At 50.5% G+C, this 17063-nt stretch overlaps 1 protein-coding gene across 1 annotated transcript; it reads left to right on the top strand.

Annotated features, from left to right (window-relative positions):
* The first annotated feature begins 619 nt into the window (after positions 1-619).
* LOC102571232 (UAP56-interacting factor) lies at positions 620-13878 on the top strand. The gene is made up of 9 exons (XM_014601103.3): positions 620-728; positions 3622-3762; positions 7798-7940; positions 9804-9931; positions 11858-11945; positions 12585-12628; positions 12736-12810; positions 13321-13447; positions 13698-13878. The coding sequence occupies exons 1-9, from the start codon at positions 656-658 to the stop codon at positions 13791-13793; spliced, it is 915 nt and encodes a 304-aa protein (XP_014456589.1). The 5' UTR covers positions 620-655; the 3' UTR covers positions 13794-13878.
* The last annotated feature ends 3185 nt before the right edge of the window (positions 13879-17063 follow it).

The following is a 17063-nucleotide window of genomic DNA, read 5'->3' as shown; positions in this document are numbered from 1 at the left end:
GGCTTTCCAAAACTCAGTAAGTGGCCCTCCGCCCGAAGTAATTGCCCGCCCCTGGTCTAAGCACACAGGCAGACAAGGTTCTTTGCATGGATGCAATATCTTTTATTAGACCAGCTAAAGAGTTGGAAAAATTGTTCTTTGCAAGCTTTTGTGGCACCAACACCCTTCTTCAAGCGTCGAGTCGCCAGCAGGCAGTTCACCAGCGAACTCTCTCCATGCCTGAAGAAGGGTATTTGTGCCCCAAATCCTGCAAAGAACAATTTCCCCAACTCTTTAGCAGGTCTGATAAAAGAGATCACATCTCCTCAAAGGTCCTTGTCTTCCTTGGAGGTCTGCCTTCAGACAGGCCACCCGCAGACTCTCCCTGTGCCTGAAGAAGGGGGTTTGTGCCCCAAATCTTGCAAAGAACAAGTTCCCTAACTCTTTCGCTGGTCTTATAGAAGAGATCCCATTCACACCGAGACCTCTGGAGGTCTGCCGTGGAGGAGGGAGGCGACGCGTGCTGCTGCTTCGCGGGGGGAACCGGGACTCCGCAGAGGCTGCCAGGGGGAGAGGAGAGGGGCTAGCCCCGGGCGGGCAGTGCCCGAGCCCGGCGGGGGCGGAGCGGAGGGGCCGGGGCCGGGGCGGTGCCCGCACTGCCGCCGGGCATCGCAGCATGGAGCCGGGCGCGGAGCCGCAGCCGGAGCCGGAGCCGCAGCCAGGCGCGGAGGAGATCGACTTGTCCCTGGGTAGGCGCCGCTCCGGGGGGACACACGGCCCTGCTCCGCGGTCCCCTGCCCCGGGGCGGCTGCAGGCTGCGGACCCTCCTGCCCCGCTGCGCTGCACCGCGCTGCACCGCCGGCCCCGGGCTTCCCTGCTCCTGGCTTGGGGCAGCGCCCAGCCCTGGTGCAGCAAGGCCCCCCGCCCTTGCCCCCAGGGAGCTGGGACCCTGCCTGCCCCCGGAGCCAGCGCTTGAGGCACCCAGCGGGGAAGCCAGATGCTCTGGAGGGGCAATGCCAGGTTTCCAGGCAAGAAAAGAAGAAAGATCAGGCAGGACCTGGACTAGTCGGGCACTCCCGGGGTGCCGCCTGCCTCCCGACCCATCTAGGTTACCTCTCTCCCTTGCTATAATTATTTTCCTTTCTGCTAGTCCATTCCTGGCAGCTCAGCCCCTTTTTTCCCGGGGTCCCGACGTCCCCAGGAATAAAGGCGGAGGTTTTCCAATGTGGAAGTCACTGGGAGTCCTGCCACTGACTTCAAAGTACTTGGCGATATACCTTGCATGGGGAAGAAAATCAGTGGTGAGCCTTCAAATGCTTCCCTGGAAGTAGCCATATTAAGATGAGCTGAGAAAGGAGCTGCCTATAAAAATGCATTTCTTTCGCGTGGCCTGTCTGTAAATCTGTAAACTTAACTGGGGGGGAGGTGTGTCTGTGCCTGTACCTGAGTACGTTTTTAGATCCCAAACTTATGAAACTCAACAGCACCTGAGGATGTTGAGACCTGTCCCCCCCCAGGTTGATGACACAGATAGGAAATTTCTCTTGATTTCAAACAGCACTGAAAGGGAGCCTTTTTTTTCATGGGAACAGCTGTTGGGTGAATTATTTTTCTTGTGGTTTGAGTTTCCTTCCTATGACGAATAGATCTGTACAGGAGGAAAGCTGTAAGGGCCCTAGCAGCAACGGGTGCGTCAGATTGGCCTTTGTACAGATATGCAGCATTAAAAACACCGCCCCAGACCCGGGTTGCAGTCCATGAGAACATATGTATGTACAGCCCCTAAACGGTATATCAAAAGGGTAAGGAGACATGCAACGGGAGGGGGAAAAAAATCACCATTTAAGAAATTGTATCAGGGCAACATGACAGGGTAGAGCGAGCCAAACACGGCAGGTTCAGGAGAGGCCGTCCTAAACAGGCCTCTGTCAAAGGCGAGATGGGAGCCATGCCCGCTGGGCACTCGGTGCAGAGACTATATTTAGCAGCGTGCTCATGATGCTAGTCATTTCGCTGGCAGCCAGCACGGTGAACCGTGCATAAACAGCTGCCCCCGCATGAAGTCAGAAGGTTTGCAATATAGATCTCAGGGATTATCGTCTCTGTTATCTCGGCCAGTTTCAAATGATTGTACTTTTCATAGAGATTTCGGCTCTCCTCTTCCCCGAGGCCGAGCATGGATCAGGGGGAGCAGGAGCTCCATCGCCAGGACATTGGAAAGTTGGATTTGTTCTGCAGGGAGCTCCGGTGGGGTGGATCAGAGTTGGTGACTGGAGCCCAGCACCCCATTCCCCTCGTTACTGCTCCCCCACATAAGTGCTTCAATACTGGGCTTCCTTTTGTCAGATTCATCTCTCCGCGTGGTTGCTCCTTGCAGCTGGAGGAGTCACTCTGGGAGTCCACAGAGCTGCACAGATGGGAGGTCGGGAGAGCTAAAGTAGATCCATCACACTGCCGAATAGCAGGGTAGCAGAGTCCGGGCAACAAGAGGAGAACAGGGCAGGAAGAAATCTCTCCTTGGGAACATCCCTAGTGCATGCCTAGATACATATTTCCACTGCCTTAGACCAAATTGCAGGAAAGCCAGGTCACTCTCCTCTGCAACGGATAGTATTATATCCCAAAGACTGTGACAGTTCTCATGTACGTTCCCACAGGAAGGCAGTACCTTCCCCATCCCTGCTCCTTTTCTCCAGTTGATTGTTTAGGAAACTCAAATGTGGTGCTGGCAAGGCCGAGGATAGTGACTGATGCTTGCTTGAAAATGCTGGAAGTTTCAAAGGGCCAACGAGCTCCCCGCCCCCATGCTGCCCGGAAGAAAGGACCCAGTGCCAGTGGATTGCCCTCTCCTTTCCCTGTGACACATTGCAGATGCTTCCCAAAATATCTCGCGTCTGCTGCTGCTTCTGTCCATCGAGCAGACATGGAAGCTGAATCCGTCTGCAGAGCAGATTGCTGTAGCATAGGCCAGAAAGAGGATCTCTTGTAGCGGGGGTCTCTCTGCTGCAAAATGCAAGGTTTCCCCCATCCTTTGCTCTTCCGATGCTGTCGCAGTAATCATAAAGGCATCCCATCCAGCAGTTTCCGAGCAAATTTGCCAACGAATTCAAGGAACCCCAAGTATTCAAGAATAATGAAACAGGTCCCAAGAGTCAGGAGCTCCGCTTATCAGGAGCTCCTCATCATGATTGTTACTGCTGTTATTATTAACATGCTTATTAGCCTTGGTAGTATGTAATTATCATCATGATATTTGCCTCCTGGTTTTTGAGATTGACATGTTATCTATTTCAAGCTGTACTTTTCAACCACGAGAGCTAGAAACGTGCTTTGTTTTTTGAACTCGTGAGATTTGCCTGTAATCACGGGAGATGGGGCTTTCAGAAAGGAGTTCATGTGCGTGTCAGCAGGAACAGTGGAGGGCTAATGTCAGCTTAAAGCCTATGAACCCACCTTCATTTCATCTCCAGTCTCTAAGCTGATGGTACGTTATCTGTGCTGTCCGTAATCTTTGGCTGCGTGGCCAGCATAGTTCACAGCTTTGCCTATGAGCGGCAACAATGAGTCCTCGAAATGGAAAGGGAGGCTAGTGGAAGCACCCACATCCCCTGATTTGTTTTGGTCTTTGTCTTTTGCATCCAGATGACATTATCAAGCGCCACAAGAAAGACCAGACGGACACCCAGGCCATCAGGAACCAGCGAAGGCAGCGGCTCGGGAACAGGACCGCGTATGGATACGGGAGGCCGTGGCTCCGTGCCTGGGTGCAGCGCAACCTGCAAGGTGCAAAGCGCTTGCTGAGACGCAGCCACGGGGGCAGTGGAGGGGTCCATCTAGAAAGAGCCAGAGAAGCTCGTTCATCTCTTTTAACTGTGTATTTACACACCTAAGTCTCTCTGCTAGATCCTTTTTATTTAATCCCTGTGTGCCTGGAAGGATACTTTTGCTTTCAGCAGCTTCGCCAAAACAAATCCTCCCCGTAACAGCTGAATATTTCAAAGCATGAATTTGCCTTTTCACTTTCTCCTCTTTCTCTTGCATTACTAATTCAAAGCGACGCGATCGCTATTCTGTATTCCCTTTTGAGCTCTGCATATTTTAATTATGCCTCTTTGTAATCCTCCTCTTCCCAGAGCACACTTAAATTACCTCTTTGGTTCCCCTCTTTGACAGCTCCGTTATTGGAGTTAATTTGTCATTTTGGTTGGCCCTCTTTTTTTATGATGTGCTTTTCATAAGAGGGTGAGACCAGGCAGCCATCTGAAATGGATTCTTTTTCCAGTTTTATCCACAAGACAAAACGTCTCTGAAGAGCCTTTCTTGGCTGTGCTGTTTCTTACTCCTCTGAAACAAGTTTAACTGAAGATTGGAGAGGTTTTACACACCTCTACCTTCGATCCTTCCCTGCTTGTGGTGTGTAGTGCCATAATGACACCCATCCTCTTTGTGTTTATCCTGCTCCTCGGCATTGTCATTCAGCGCCACGTCTAGCATCCCTGACATGCTCAGCTTCAGAAGAAATTACCCTTAATTTACCCTAGCAAATTGATTTTCCCACAAAAGAAATTTAGGTTTTTGATATTCCCGTACCCTCAAAGTGGCAGCCACTGCTTCGCCCTAGAGAATAATTCAGTCCAGGTTAGAGGAGTCAAACTGGAGATTTTAGTTTATGTATTTCTTTTAAACAAATCCTTCCTTACGCCTTTTGCCAAACGCAGCCATTCGCACATTCAGCTAGCTGCATTTAAGGCTCAGTCCAACAAGGTACCCTGGCTGAAGCCAAAGTTAACAGACATTTCAGGTGCTCCATGCTGCCAAAAACCCAGGTCTTGGGACTGCCAGGGCTTACATCACATCGTTTGCCCCTGAGAGGCAGCTTCCTCTGGGCTGGGATGTTGTGATCCAAACTACCATGCTGTAACGGCAGGGAAGGAAGGGTTAATACCGCACCTGATTAGAGCAGTAAGGGAATTTGCCCTGGTGAACAGTGATTGCCCACACTGGAATTGGGCACCAATAGCCCCACAGATTTAAGGGCAAGAAGCTGTGCTCCTTTCAAATCATCCCTGAAGTCAGGATGCTCAAACCCTGCTCACACAGGGGCTCAGTCAGGCTAAAGCTGGGAGGGGGAGAAGCAGCTCTACCAGGATAGCTGCACTCAGCACAACGGTGCTCTGAGCTCACCCCGTCAGCACAAAGCGAGGCTTTCTCAGCTGCGTGCACGGCAGATTTTGTTATAAAAGACTTTTTATAAACATTCTCTGGATGGTTATAGCATCAGGGGCTATTGCTTTTAAACTTGCAATGCCTATGGGCTGTGCTCAGAGACACGTACCCAGCTGGTGCCAGTCAGTGAAGCTCCACCAAAGCCAGTGGCCCTGCGGTGCCGGGGATCTGCACCCGCTAACAGTGTGGCCTAGGGCACTGATGAGCAGAACCAGTGCTGTGGCATGGACATGAGGATTTTGACCGTGCCCATACACTACAGGTTGACCCCGGTATAGTTTACATTGGTTTTGTACCCTAGCATGCAGAGTGGACAGACGACTGGCTTATCCTGCAGCAGCTAACTGAGGGCTGCTATTATAGCACTTGCCACTGGGTGCCAGGGATCAAAGTAATAGCTTGAGCAAAGAGTTACCCCAAAACAGGCAGCTGAAACGGAGCAGAGCCGCAGATACACAGTGTGTGCACACCGGGAAATAGCAACTGCAGGGTTTTCTCAGGGTCACGGTTTACTGGATTCAAGTGGCTTGTACCAGTGCAGTGCTGCATGCACTGCATCTGCTCCACTTTTATTCCAGTGTAAAGGCAGACAACACCGAGTTAAGTGCAGTGTGTCTGCTTGCCTTGCCTGCTTTGGTATTTATCCTTCCACCACAAGCTGCACAGAGAGAAAAGGCATCTCTGAGCTGCTTCCTCCACCACATTAGCCCATGTTAGGCTGGCATGCTTGGTAGCTGGGTGGAGATGACAGTGCAGCCAGGCACGTGGATCAGAGAAAGCAACTGGAGGGCAGCGGTGTGGCAAATGAAACAGAAAGGAGGAGAGAAAGCCCAGCTTGAGGGCAAAACAGATGGCAGAGAAGCAACAGCTAAGGGCTAGAAAGTAAACCCCAGGGCTGTCTAGAGCAGGATTCATCCAGGGCAAGAGGGGAATGGTGGGAGGATGGGGGGACGTGCCGGGGGAAAGCTGCCCGTGACACCTAGACCCAGCAGTGCGCTCTTCCTTCCCCTGGCTCCCCCTCCCCTGCCTCATTCAGGAACAGCTGCTGGGGTGTGAAGAGCTGCACAAAGAAAGCCATTGCTGAGTTGCCAAGAAGAAGCAGTTTTACTGACCCTAGGGAATGTAGGACCAACGTGGCGTGTTCTTCAATGCCATCTGCTTGCTCCCTGTATAGGGACATGTCACTATACCCCTACGCACAGACATATCCTTGGCTTGAAACAGCTGCTGTCCTGCTACATCTGTTCTCTGCTGCTTTACTGCTCCTAAGTGAGCCTGTTTTTTCTTTTCCCACTGTACTACAACATCCTTTCCTCCAGCTTTGCCAGCACTTATTACCAGTTAAGATATAGCAACCTTCAGCCTTAGTCACCGTGACACCCACGGGACAAGGGGAAGTTGGTGCTTCCTGAGCACGCTTCATTTCCAGTTGCCTCCAGTTATCATAACCCATCAGTTCAATGCAATAATCAATGATGCAGGATCAGTCTAGACTCTAAACTGCTGTGGATTTGCAATACTGAGGTTATCTTCTGCAGCATGCAGCATTTTTCAACCGCACGACGTTATTAAGCTTTGTAATTCATCATGTCTGAAGCTTGTTCTTGAAGCAACGTCTCTGCTAATAATTGATACGCCTCTATGAGTATGAATGGCCACTTCATGGAGGGGGCTACTCTGAAAATGACTGTTTAATTATAGCTACATGAGTTTATTACAGGGAGCAATTCAGACCCTAATGAACCGACATTTCATCTGAAAGATTAAGCTTGCTCTCTTCTTCTCACCTTATACTTCAGAAAATGTATCAGACAACGTTAGGGAAAGAAAATCACATTAAATGTGGTGTGTCTGCGTACCACGCATTGATTCAGAACAGCAGCAACAAAAGCTCTGTTCCTTGACGCAGAATGTATGCGAAGTTTTATATACCTATAAAAGGGCATTGCCCCCTTTTCATCCATAAAATCACATCTGGGCTCTCTCAGCCAATCCCAGACCTTTACAGATTTGTCCTCTGGTGCTTGCACTGATGTGCATGCCTGCACCCAGGAGGCATTTGCATCTCCGAGCTGTTTCATAGTAGCATGGGGATATGAGCTCTGGCACGAGGGTGGAAGGCTGCCTCGTGCCAGGTTTGTTGGGGAGGTGTTTATGATAAGTCAGAACTGCGTCACTCTTTCCTTCCTTTAACGTTCCCACCATTACTAAATTCAATACTAGTTTTAAAAATCTTACATGAAATAAAAGCGTAAGACTGAGTCTCTGGAAGGGCAGATCAAAAAAATATGCTTCCCCTTGAGCAAAACACTAGATTGGCGAAAAAATGCAGATCATATTGCAAGCTCCTTTACTAACATTCAAAACATTATGACAGAGATTGTTGCATCCAGATACACTTTGAAATAAGAGGTACTTTCAAAACAGGAATTTATAACTGAACGCTAACTCGCATCACTACGCGGATACCCTCTCTCCCTGCCTACGCAGATATTTTCAGATCACACAAAGGCATCTAGGAAAATTTTTAATAAAGCTGGATTCCTAGATCAGCTTTCTGACAGGTGCTGACCTGAGTGTTTGTTTCCATAGGACCCAATCGATTAAGAAGAGGATTTGGACAGCAGCAGTACAACCGGCAGCAGTGGAGGGGCACCATACCTGGCCCAAGGAGAAGAACAGCCGTGACATTAAATGGAGTGAGCCCCTTAAATCGCCAGATTTCTACTCAAGAGGTAGAGGCAAGAGAGTTATGGCTGGATTGAATAGTTTGGGATCTAAACGCGTACTCAGACACAGGCACAGATGCACACCCACATACAGATGCACCCCCCCACCCCCTCCAGTTAAGTTTACAGATTTACAGACAGGCTGTGCAAAAGAGATGTATTTTTATAGGCAGATCCTATCTCAGCTCGTCTTAATATTGCTACTTCCAGGGAAGTATTTGCAGACTCACCATTGATTTTCCCTGTGCAAGGTATATTGCCAAGTACTTTGAAGGTAGTGGCAGCACTCCCATTGACTTCAAAAGGCTTTGGCTCAGGTTCATATGTCTCACTGACATATAGTGAAAGCCTACTGTTATACATCCCTGCTTGAGACGGCTGTATTTCAGGTTGCCCGAGCATTTCTATTATCAACTCCCTTTTTTAGCTGCCTGTACCATTCTCCTTTTCAGGCTGACAGTGTTCAGGCCAAGTCTTTATTAAAGAGAACTTGTTAAAAAAACATGTAAGTGAACACAGTTCACTCGCTTTAGGAAGAGAATGGGAGCAAAACACACTTTTAAAGCGTGTTAAAAGACTTCATCTGACTTTATTTTGAACGTTCCTTGCACCGAAATATGTGAAAGCCAAGATGTAGGAGGTAGGTAAGTCTGCAGGAAAGGAACCTGGTCCTGGTGAAAGTCTATTGAGGTAGAAGAGTTTGAAAACAGTATCCCACACACTCTCAATAGGCTTTTACAAATGGTGATAACATGTTTAACAATAATCTCCTAAGAGTTTAAGTGAAGGAAAGCTGCACCGAGCCTGCAATAGTACGTGGTACTTGTTATAAAAAAGAAAGAAAAGAAATCAGCTAGGTATTGAATGTAGCTGGATGGTCCCAGAAAGCCATAAGTAGTTGCTAAGAAGAATAATTTAAAGGTAGCTTTCATGCCACAAAAGCAAACAGAGTAGGAGTATGTGGGAACATCTGTCCTCTAGCAGGCAGTAACAGTGAGGAGGTTATTGTCCTACAGCAATAATTGGTACAGTGATACCGGTCTTTGCAAGTCACGGCACAAGGGAGTCCTACGCTACTGAATAGGTGTTTTCTGAAGTGGTTTTCCTCCTTCCTCCAAAGGCTCGGAACCAGCAAAGCTCTTACCTGCATGTGAGAGCAGCAAGCAGTGGCACGCTGAGCAAGGCAGGGCTCTGTGTGTTGGCGATGCTGGGATCATCCTAGTTCTGCTCTGTGCTGCATCTCTGCAGGCGACTTTTTTGCATTTCTGGATCTTTTTTTTTAAACGCTCTGCCCTGCTTATCATGCAAAGACCCCAGCACCTTGTTGATGAAAATAGCAAGCACAAGAGACAGAGGAGGAGAAATCATGGAACAGGTCAAGAGAACTAGTCGTGTCCTGGTCAGCATTACTTGACAGGGCTTGATAACCACAAAGGATCAATCTCATATCACGTCGGTTAGCCAAGAAGGCAAAAAACCCACCCGTTTACACAGCAAAAAACCCACCCCATTCGCACGGCAGGCTCTGCAGCAGGAAAAGCAAAATCATGTCAGAAAGTGGCCATCCATCGTGAAATTAAGCTGTAGACAAGCACAGCATGAGCAACCCCATGGGTGAACCCCCTTACGAGCTCTCCAAGCATCTCAAGTGATGCCGTAAGAGACACGGGTGCTGTGGGTTTGGTGGCTTCCCCATGTACAGGACAAGCCAATGGACATCCATGGGTTTAAGCTCCTGCTCCCTCAGGCCTGGGATAAATCACTAGTATTTAATAGAGACACACGTGCTCTATCATCTTTCTTGCTGCCTAGCAATGGGGCGCATGCTGCACTTGGACCGGGTAACGGACGAGCTTTGTTCCTTTCCAGGGCAACCAGAATGAAGAAGGGTTCAGCAAAAGTGATGACAGTGGACAGACCGGAGCACAGACCAGGCCCCTCCTGCACCCTCGGAGATTCAGGACCCTGGGTGCCGCAGTCCAAGGCCCAGCGAGAAGGTAGTGCCTCTGCTACAGCGGTCGGGGCCTGAAACGTTGTCCTTGTTGGTTGCAACAAACCCATGATGTCGCAGAAGCTCCTTTGCGGCTCTGCACTAGCCAGAGAAGTGTTATAGTCAGGTCAGCCTATCGGGCCCTACAGCCTTGTGTTGCACCCAGGTGGATTTGATTTAAATCAAATCAGTTGAAATCACTGGTCAGGAAGCCTCGATTTAATTACTGTTTTCTGCAAAAAGTGCACTCTTGTTATTTGATATCCTCTGTTCATTTAACTTCTTGAAACTTTGCACTTTTCGAGAAAGGTAAGGGCCTGACTCTGTGTGCACAAACTTGCAGAGAGACAAGAGGGCTGATGGGTGGGTAATCAAGTCTGCTCTCTCTCCACCCCATGTGCTGCTTCTAACAAGGATGTTATCTCTGGAGACACAAACCCACAGTTTGAGAACTGAAACCAAGCATCACAGAGATGCTTAATGGGATCTTCTAGAGAGAGCACTCAGTCCCATTGGGTAGAGCAGTTTTCTTTAATTTTGAGTAATCTATAGAGGACCCCCATAAGATTGGACCCCTAATATAGTCCATGGCCTGTTGTAACCTATTTATAAAACTTTTCTAAAAAGGTTATATGAATATATTGTGTCAAGTAGCATATAATTAGAAGTTATAATCTCTATTCCAGGATGATAACTTTGAGCTTTAACATATCTTACATTAAAACTATCCTTATATTGTTTTTTTTTTTTAAAACATCTTAACAAAAATATGATTAAATCAAAAAATCTGATTTAAATAAAAAATCTTTTTTTTTTAATTCTTTTAAAAAAACATTGATTTTTATCCACCCTTGCTGCACTGTGTGATGGGAGACAGCTCTTTGTACAGGACAAAGCCACTCTGAGATAGCGTTACCATACTGCGCTTGTGCTTAATGGGACAGACATTTCATCTGCCTCTTAATTTAATGAATAATAAATCATGCATCCTTTGAGCTTTTATTACATATTTTCACAGCCTCTTTTATTAAAGTAAACGTTGCCTTTATGGAAACAGAACAGTTAAAATCAAGATGTCAAAGCCATAGGGGCCAGACACCAGCAGCCTTGTTTGCATTGAACGATCCTTTATTGCACGCACAGCCACGCTGCAACCAAGGTACTGCTCACTCCAAGGCAAGCCTCAGGAATTTGGGCCCAGGGACTGAGCTCCTGTTTGTCACAGGCCACAGCATTTCAACCTGTGTATTGAACCCAGCGCCCGTCTGTGAGCATGGTCCAGAAGCAAGGGTCATGGCAGTACCTGCCGAGCTCTGCAAAACCAGTGGAGGTGACGTAATGGTGGCACACGGGGTGGGGCTGGGATGAAAAGCAAGGAGCCAAGCAAGAGATGCTTAGGACGTTGCTGTCATTAAAAATGATCCATGACAAGAGCTCCCTGTCGGCAATTGAGAAAGAAAATTCTTTTGCTGAAATTAGTTGCAACAAAATTCATTTAATGTAAAGGCAAGTTTTTTTAAACTGAAAAAAGGTCTCTTTTCTATGTCTACTTCCTTATCCCCTCCTGCTTCCTTCTGTCTTTTGCATTGGGAAAAAAGGGTGGAAAACGATAACGGGAAGGAGATGGGAAGGAAACCCAAAAAACCTGAGAATGGGATTTTCCATGGACATAACATTAAATGTTTTGGCCAGGTCTTTGGCCAACACAGGACCCTGGCTGCAGTGTAGCGTCCTACTGAAGGCAAAGGGAATTCATTGCTGTAGCACGGTGCTCTTTCCAGCTGTCTAATACCCAGGCCTGGGCACGGCCAGTTAGCTTTTTATATCCTTTTCAATCAAGCCTGCGGGGATGTTTGCTAGTCAATGGCTGGAGAGGCCGTTGTGGAAGGTCCCTTCCAGGCAATCATAGGTAACGTCATATCTTTCCCTTCAGCGGCCGGCCTTTCACCCTAAACAGGAGGCCGGCCTTCCAGCAGAAGCAGATACAACAGAGGCGATCCAAGCCCGGCTTTTACAGAGGGGTCAGTGCGGTACCATGCTTTGTACTGCTAGCGAGTGTGACCACGGCTTTCCTTTTAACAGCCTTTCCTCCTCCCGTCTTCACGCTGCCCTGACTGCCGCTAGGAGCTGGGGGCAAGAGCCACGGTTATACCTAGACATAGCTTGTGCTCTCCCCAGTGTGGATTTTGGGGGGCACCGTAGCTGCTGCTCTGCCGCTCGCCCAGCTCCCTCCTCCCTGCTCTGCAATGTCTTTGCGGTCTGCAGCTCTTGGTCCGTCCGACGTCACCTCCACTTCTGGCCCTGCAGCTCGTCTTCCTCTGCTGTAGAGCAGGCCCCAAGATTGCAGATACATGCACGTGAAGGAGGGGCATCTCCGTGACCCCGTGGCTAATGCTTTGGGGACCAAGCCCTGAGTTGCAAGGCTGCGTTACAAGGAGAGAGTCTCCCAGGGTCTGGCAAGCACAGAGGCAGAACAGGAGCGGGATGCAGGGTTGCCGCTTTGCCTGTGGGGACAGGATCAGCCCACACTAACCCACGCGCTTGAGTGAAATCCCAACACGGCTGCACCAGATTTGCTCCCCGTGTTCTCTAATGACGGAGTTCAGAGGAGCGAGAAGCAGCTTTTGAAGTCAGTTCCCTCTTGTGTGTTTATTTCACAGCAAAACGAAGCCAGCCTAGCCGGGAAACCACCATGGATGAGAAGGTAATTGGGGCGGTCAAAATAAAACCCCCCAGGAGAGAGGCGTTGGGAGTGCGCCCAGCTCCTCCCTCGGTGCTGAGGCCCGAGCAGACACATCTCGCTCTTGGCAGGTGGCAGCTGGCACCCAACCCTGGCGCAGTGCTGACCGTCTCTGTGGCAAATCCTCAGGCAGGCCAAGGCAACGTGTAAGTCGGTGGTAGCCTTGGTGTTACAGGTCCAGGCAGCTCTGATGCAGAGGCCGTGCCCCTTGCTCCCATGCCAAACAGCAACAGATGCCCCTTTCCTCCAAGGATGCATCCAGTCTCTGTCTGAATCCGGCAAAACTCCCAGCTCCCACTGCACCTGGTGGCCACGACTTCCACGCTTCGATTTAATTTAACTCCATTATCGGAGTTCATTAGAAACAGCCATACGAGCGGGCTCGTCGGCTGCAAACCTGCCAGGATCTCTGGATGCAAGCAGCTCTGTTGGAAATGCAGGGCCTGCCCACTCAGAGACTGCCAGGGGGTCTGGGTTATAAGCGGAGGGTCATCGAGAGGGTGCGGGAGCCACGGGTCCCCGTGTGCTGTGATCAAGCCCCACGAGGGCGTATGGAAGGTTTGGCGTTGGGGAGGGTTGAAGGCAGCTCCTTCACCCCTCTCCCGGGGGAGCAGCAGGGTCTGCATGTGCCGAATAAACCCACCTCGGCCGCTCAGCCCCTTCTCCAGGCCGGGAGCCAACCGTCCGTTCCTGAGAGGCAGGAGACCCCCCTTCCCCAGGCCGACCAAGCCCCAGCCCAAAGGAGTGATGCTGAGGTTCAACTTCCGCGCCATGGCGAACCAGGTAGCATGCGAGCACCCAGGAGGGGGAACATCACTGCACGGACCGTGCGGCCCTGGAACAGGCCGGACCTGGGAAGCGCGTGCGGCAAACGCTGACTGGCCTTCAGCTTCCTTCCCTCCTTTGTGGACTCTCCATCGCTGGAGGGGCTCAAGGAGAGGTTGCATGGTCACAGATCAGTCTGGACTGGGGGTGGGTGGCAGGAAGGACCCAGTTTGGGGTGGCATCTCACGACACTCCCTTTCCCCCGCAGACCAGCCTGACCCTGGACGAGCGGTTCTCTGGGCTGAGGAACAAGTGGCGTTTCATGGCCGCCAGGAACGTGGGACGGATGGTCACCATGCCCTGATGCCATATGCTCCCCGCGGGGCCGGCGGCCTGACTCGGCCCAGCCCGGCCAACCTGCAGCCCAATAAACACAATAGCTTTCCTGACAGACGGCTGGCTTGGCGGCGCGCTGTCCCCTCCTGACACGCAGAGTTGATGAACCGCAGAGATGCTCCCCTCCACCCGCACCCTGCGTCCCAGCCTCTTGCCCCCTTAGGCATCACGTGGCCGAATGCAATCCCTCAGCCTCATCCCCTGCCTTGGCTGGGGGCTGGGGAAGGTGGGGAGCATGGAGAACAGGACAGGGAGGCGGAGTGGGGCCGCCTCGAGGCCCCCAGATGTCCAAGTGCCTTTGTCACAGTGTATGCCAAGCATGGTACAGGGCTCCCTGCCCCCAAGCCTTCATGGTTCAAGCCCCCAGGGCCGGCAAACATGCACCAGGTGCATGCTGTTCCAGGGAACTACTGATCTAAATCCTCCCCCACCATCCTTGGGTTTGCTTGAAGCAGGGTTTGCACAGGTGTAACTACAACATGAGTAGGCAAGTGCACCCCCTGGGATGCTGACGGGTGCAGAGAGCCCTGGCTGGGGGCTACGCTGATCCCAGTCACTTTCTGCACCTACATCAGTGGTTTGCTCTGGTGCCAAGTACCCCAGGTTTCCTCCTTGCATGTGTTGGCTGGGCTGAGGTTTGGAGCACAACGCCCAGAGGACAGGCCGGCCGTGGGGGCTGGCAAGTGCCAAGATGGAACCTAGACTTCTACCGACAAAACCCAGCACAAAGCCAGAGTCCTCCAACCCAATCCCACCCCAAACCTGAACCCAGCCATGGCCTGGGCACAGCCCGCCATCAACCCCTGATGCCACGTGTTGGTCAATGTGATCATGCGACTGAAAGCCTTAAGCGTTGCACCAAACCAAGCTAAATGAGAGACTGGATTTGGATGTGGTTTTGTAAGAATCTTTGTATGTTTTGTTAGTTTAGGAAGAGGTGATGTAGGAGGCCAATGTGCCGAATAAACCGCAGGTGATGCGTAACCTCTGGTTATCTACATTCCCTACACAGACCTTTCAGTCTGAGTGTGCCGCAGCCAGAGACAGTCAGCTTTGGCCCTTTGAGTGTGTGCCACTGCGCTGTCTGTAATGTCTGGCTGGCTGGAGCCCACTGTTCTTCACTGGGGGAGGGAGGGGGCAGAGTATTAACTGGCTCACATTTACCTTCTGTGGCAAACAACAGGGTGTGTGTGCAAATGCATTTGCTGACTGACACTCCAGTGAAGGCCTCCACCACTGCTAGTGCTCCAGAGCTGATAGGAACAGCCCAACACTTAACAACCCAACCCAACACTTAACCCAACCCAGCACTGTCAGCCCAACCCAACACTTAGCCCAACCCAACACTGTCAACCCAACCCAACCCTTACAACCTAACACTGTCAACCCAACTCAACACTTAACCCAACCCAACACTTAACAACCCAATCCAACACTGTCAACCCAACCCAACACTTAATAACCCAACACTTAACAACCCAACCCAACACAGTCAAAGGCACCACTGCCACCCCCTAGAACACCCCTGTAGCAGCATGTTGCTGCCTGCCAAAAGGATACCCAGGAATGTCAGTGCTGGTGCAAGGGTACAGTTAGCACAGGACAGGATTTCTGTTCTTGGGGAAGAGCTGAAGGAGGCTTTGGAGGGGTCATGGTTGCAGAAATGGCCGTGTAAGAAGTCACTTGCCTGAGTCACACAAGCACCACTTTGGTACCCCTAGATCCTGCCCCAAAACCCTGTGATGTCATTGGGTGGCGTCCCATCCCATGGGCTTTGCATCCAGATTCTTTTCAGAGTCACCGCTGGTTTCTCCTGCTTTCTACACCCCCAGCAAAGCAAGCTCAGGCTCAAGCTAAGTGGGTTGGTGCTTGGGGTGGCAAGAGCAGAAGCTCATTTAGACTATATGACACCAGGGAAAGCATCATCCTTAGATCCAAGCTGTGGCCGTGTAAGCTGGGTGCCACTGAGAGGTGCCCAAAACCCTACTGGCACCGAGGGTGGCATATTAAAAACCAGGATCTATGGGCCCTGCTACACATTCAAATGGAAGCTGGATGGAAACCAGCTCTAGAGTTGTGATACATTTTCAAGCACTAAATTTGTAGCTGGTTGACTCATTTTATAGCTCTACAGTCACTTTTATCGTGTGATCATTACTTTGCACATGTGGCCAGTCTACATTTATTGCACGATTTGCCACTGAACCTCATAATATATGCAACAAATAGCAGGCACCTAAGAGAGACAAATCCATTTGTGCCAAAAGCGGATGCACTCCTGGGAGGGAAAGGTTTAATTGCTTGGTGTGTTCCCCACTGCTCTCAGTCAGACACGCCGCTGTAACTTGTACTTGCTTGAGGATTTCTCATGTGGAAAGGTAAAGGCTATGTTTCTAGTCCGGTGACAGTCCCAATTGCAGTGAACCTGCACGAGGATAGAAAGCTTGGCCAAACACTCACATTTGCATTGCCTAAAACGTCCCAGAGCCACATGCAACCAGCACCTTCAGCCTCCCAGGAAACACCACGCTTTGCTTGGAGAGTGAAAGAGCTGAACTGGGAGCTCTGGGATGATCACAGTGGCATGGTGTCGCGAGCCGATGCCCCCCCTTACACGAGGAGCTCCAGACCGTCAGTATCTAATTAACTCTACACGTTTAATTAGAAACCGTTAAAAATATTTTGCAGAGCCGTCCCATGCATCATCCCTTTTGAACCATCGACCTTACACGTGACTCACAGTGGGGACAACGGGGTCTCTTCTCTTGCCCTGAGCCACACGGCTGATGCTAACAACCAGCCTGCACCACACCGTGCCGTGTCTGCATCCCGGCCCCGGGTCCTGCTCTGTGCAGGCAGAAAAAACGCGGAGTTGCTGCTTTTGGGGCATGCCCAGCGCTGCTCTCACCATGGCTACAGGACACTGGGGCGTGCTGCGGCAGTGCCGGAGTGGGCAGGCCAGGCATAGCTTTCGGCAACACTTCCTATGGACGTCTGGCACCCTGTGGACAGGTTTTTATTCTTTTTTTCCCCAAATTTTACCATCTCCCCAGAAGATGGCAGCATCCAGCTTCTCATAGGATGCTGGGATCTCTTAGGACTTCCAGCTTAAGAGGGGAAAAAGTGGCGGGTACGGTATAGCCAGTTGTGCCAATGTTCAGGAGCTGCTTGTAGAAGAGGGGAGCTACTACCTGTGTCAACCCTGATGAGATATATGGAAAAGAAGTGATTTCTCAGC

Source organism: Alligator mississippiensis, chromosome 8, assembly GCF_030867095.1.
Source record: "Alligator mississippiensis isolate rAllMis1 chromosome 8, rAllMis1, whole genome shotgun sequence".
Classification (NCBI taxonomy): domain Eukaryota; kingdom Metazoa; phylum Chordata; order Crocodylia; family Alligatoridae; genus Alligator; species Alligator mississippiensis.
This window is presented reverse-complemented; position numbering and strand designations above follow the sequence as displayed.